Consider the following 2047-nt stretch of genomic DNA (forward strand, 5'->3'; position numbering starts at 1 on the left):
CATGGTGGTGTTGGGTCGATGGTTGGACTCGATGATCTTAGAGGTCTTTTTCCAACCTTAATGATTCTATGATTCCAAGGAAAACTGACACATTCCCCTGAAGGACAGATTCCTCCCTAGTCCCTGCGGCAATCGGGTCTGTGCCTTGAGGCAGAAGGCTGAGATTTCTCAGGGTGTTTCCAAGTCTCATCTCAGAGGTGTCCAGGTATCAAACTATTCATCACAAGAAAACTTGTTCTCCTATGAGCCAACTTGTAAAAAAAAAAAAAGCCCTGATGCCCCGGAGTAGGGAATTCTGCTCATGTGGAGTTTTTCCTCTTCAGTTACACACCGATTTGCTAGTCTCTTTACCAAATTGTCCTTGTTCTTGTATTACGGTAGGGGCAGAAGGAAAAGCTGATGAGATTTCGAGGCAGCTTTAGGGTTGATCAAATTCACTTGAGCCCCTCGGAGACAAATGGAAAAGCCTGCACCTCCCTCGAGATGATGCGGGGTACACCCTCCCAGCAAGGCCAGGGTATGGCCCCCGCGACCCGGCCACCCACGCATCGGACACCCTCCTCCTCTACCGGCTACACAAGCCTAAGAGCCGCAATCTCACATTATCCAGAAGCTCTCCTGCTTAGCGGGGCTGTGATTTATGATGATGAACTATTTAATGTTGTATTTGGTGCTTAGGTAGTGCTGTGGCGGATACATTAGCACAGCGCTGAGACAGATGGGAGCAGCTAGACATGAAGTGGGTGGGGAACAGTCTTACAACTCACTTGTTCCTACACTCACTGCAGTTTGTGTGTAACTTGTCTTTTATGTCAGAATATGTAGTCCTTTGCTGGTCTTCATGAGCCAGTATCGCTTTCTACGCGTCCTCCTGTTTTCTGTACGGTACTGCATTCCTCACGGAGGAATCTGCTGGTTTGTTGCCAAGGGCCTAGTAACTGCAGCTCTTCAAAGATCAATTTCATTCATCGCATCAGACTTGCAGGATTAGGGTTGGGCCTCCTGGTGCAATTGTGACTTTCAGCATGTGGCCTGCACAACTGGGGAGAAGAATATGGCTCTAAAGAGCCTGAAAAAGGTAACTAGCAGAAGCCAGACTATTGCCAAGAGACTCTAGGGTCTGTTGTGCCATTAGGAAAAGTTTAGGGGTTGTAGATTGAGAGATTATGGAAAACCGTTGTATAAAGCCTTCCCCAAAGGCAGCTTTTAAAACCAGGCAACTTACAGAGCCCACTTGTTTCTCCCGTATGGCTGTCCTGGTGCTCAGCTCCCCCAGTTTTCCACTGACAGACAGACAGATCGGTGCACGGAGCACCCGATGGTCCTGTGTCAGCTCTCCCCATCATCGTGTCTTCGTGTAACTGCCAGCTGGGAGCCTGCAAGCCCGTTAGCGTGAAGTGCAGTGCCATCTAGTGCCTTCTGCTGCCTGCAACGGGTACTGGAGATGGAAAGAGGGTCCATAAACTCCTGCCACAGGGCTCAGCAACCTGAAACGGGTGTATGGGAGGAGGCGAGGCACGCTGCCGGGGCCTGTGGCTAACCGGCAAAGCCACCCAAGGCCCGATGTTATGCAGCACCGAGCAATTCATCTTTAAAAAGCAAGGCTTGTTTTAGAAAGCGTTAGCCCTAACTAGTTTTAAAATAGGTCAGTCCTGACCTCTAGCTGCTTCTGTTGCCTATAGGACGATCTCAAACACCTAAACGTCAAGAAATTCGACTAAAAGGCACATTCCTGTCCGCCCCTCCTATTTCTGGAAACGCTGCCGGCGTTCCTCAGCTGCTTTCTCCCCCTGCCGTTCACGGGCGCTGTAACGGAGCAGCCGCTCCACGCCCGGGGTTAAAACCAAGGGTTTTACGGGTTGAAAAAAGCCGGGCAGGGCCGCGCGGGTCTCTGAGGGGTGACACCTGAGGAGGGTTTGGGCTCGGGAGTGATAGGAAAGGCTGGAAGGCGGGCGGGCCGCAGCCTGGGGCCGGTTTCCAAAGGGATCCTTGCCGCTTCCCGCCGCCGCGACGAAGCACCGGCCCGGGGATGCGGCCGAGGGCGACC

General features: G+C 52.1%; 1 protein-coding gene across 1 annotated transcript in view; it reads right to left on the bottom strand.

The window, feature by feature from the left end:
* LOC103894126 (DNA-directed RNA polymerases I and III subunit RPAC2) overlaps positions 1-2047 on the bottom strand; it is a 10805-nt gene that overhangs the window by 6825 nt on the left and 1933 nt on the right. Inside the window, exon 2 of the mRNA XM_009273448.1 lies at positions 1226-1335. Within this exon, the coding sequence (XP_009271723.1) occupies positions 1226-1335 (110 nt within the window). The remainder of the gene's footprint in view (positions 1-1225; positions 1336-2047) is intronic.

This window comes from Aptenodytes forsteri, unplaced genomic scaffold (genome assembly GCF_000699145.1).
Source record: "Aptenodytes forsteri isolate BGI_AS27 unplaced genomic scaffold, ASM69914v1 Scaffold191, whole genome shotgun sequence".
NCBI lineage: Eukaryota > Metazoa > Chordata > Aves > Sphenisciformes > Spheniscidae > Aptenodytes > Aptenodytes forsteri.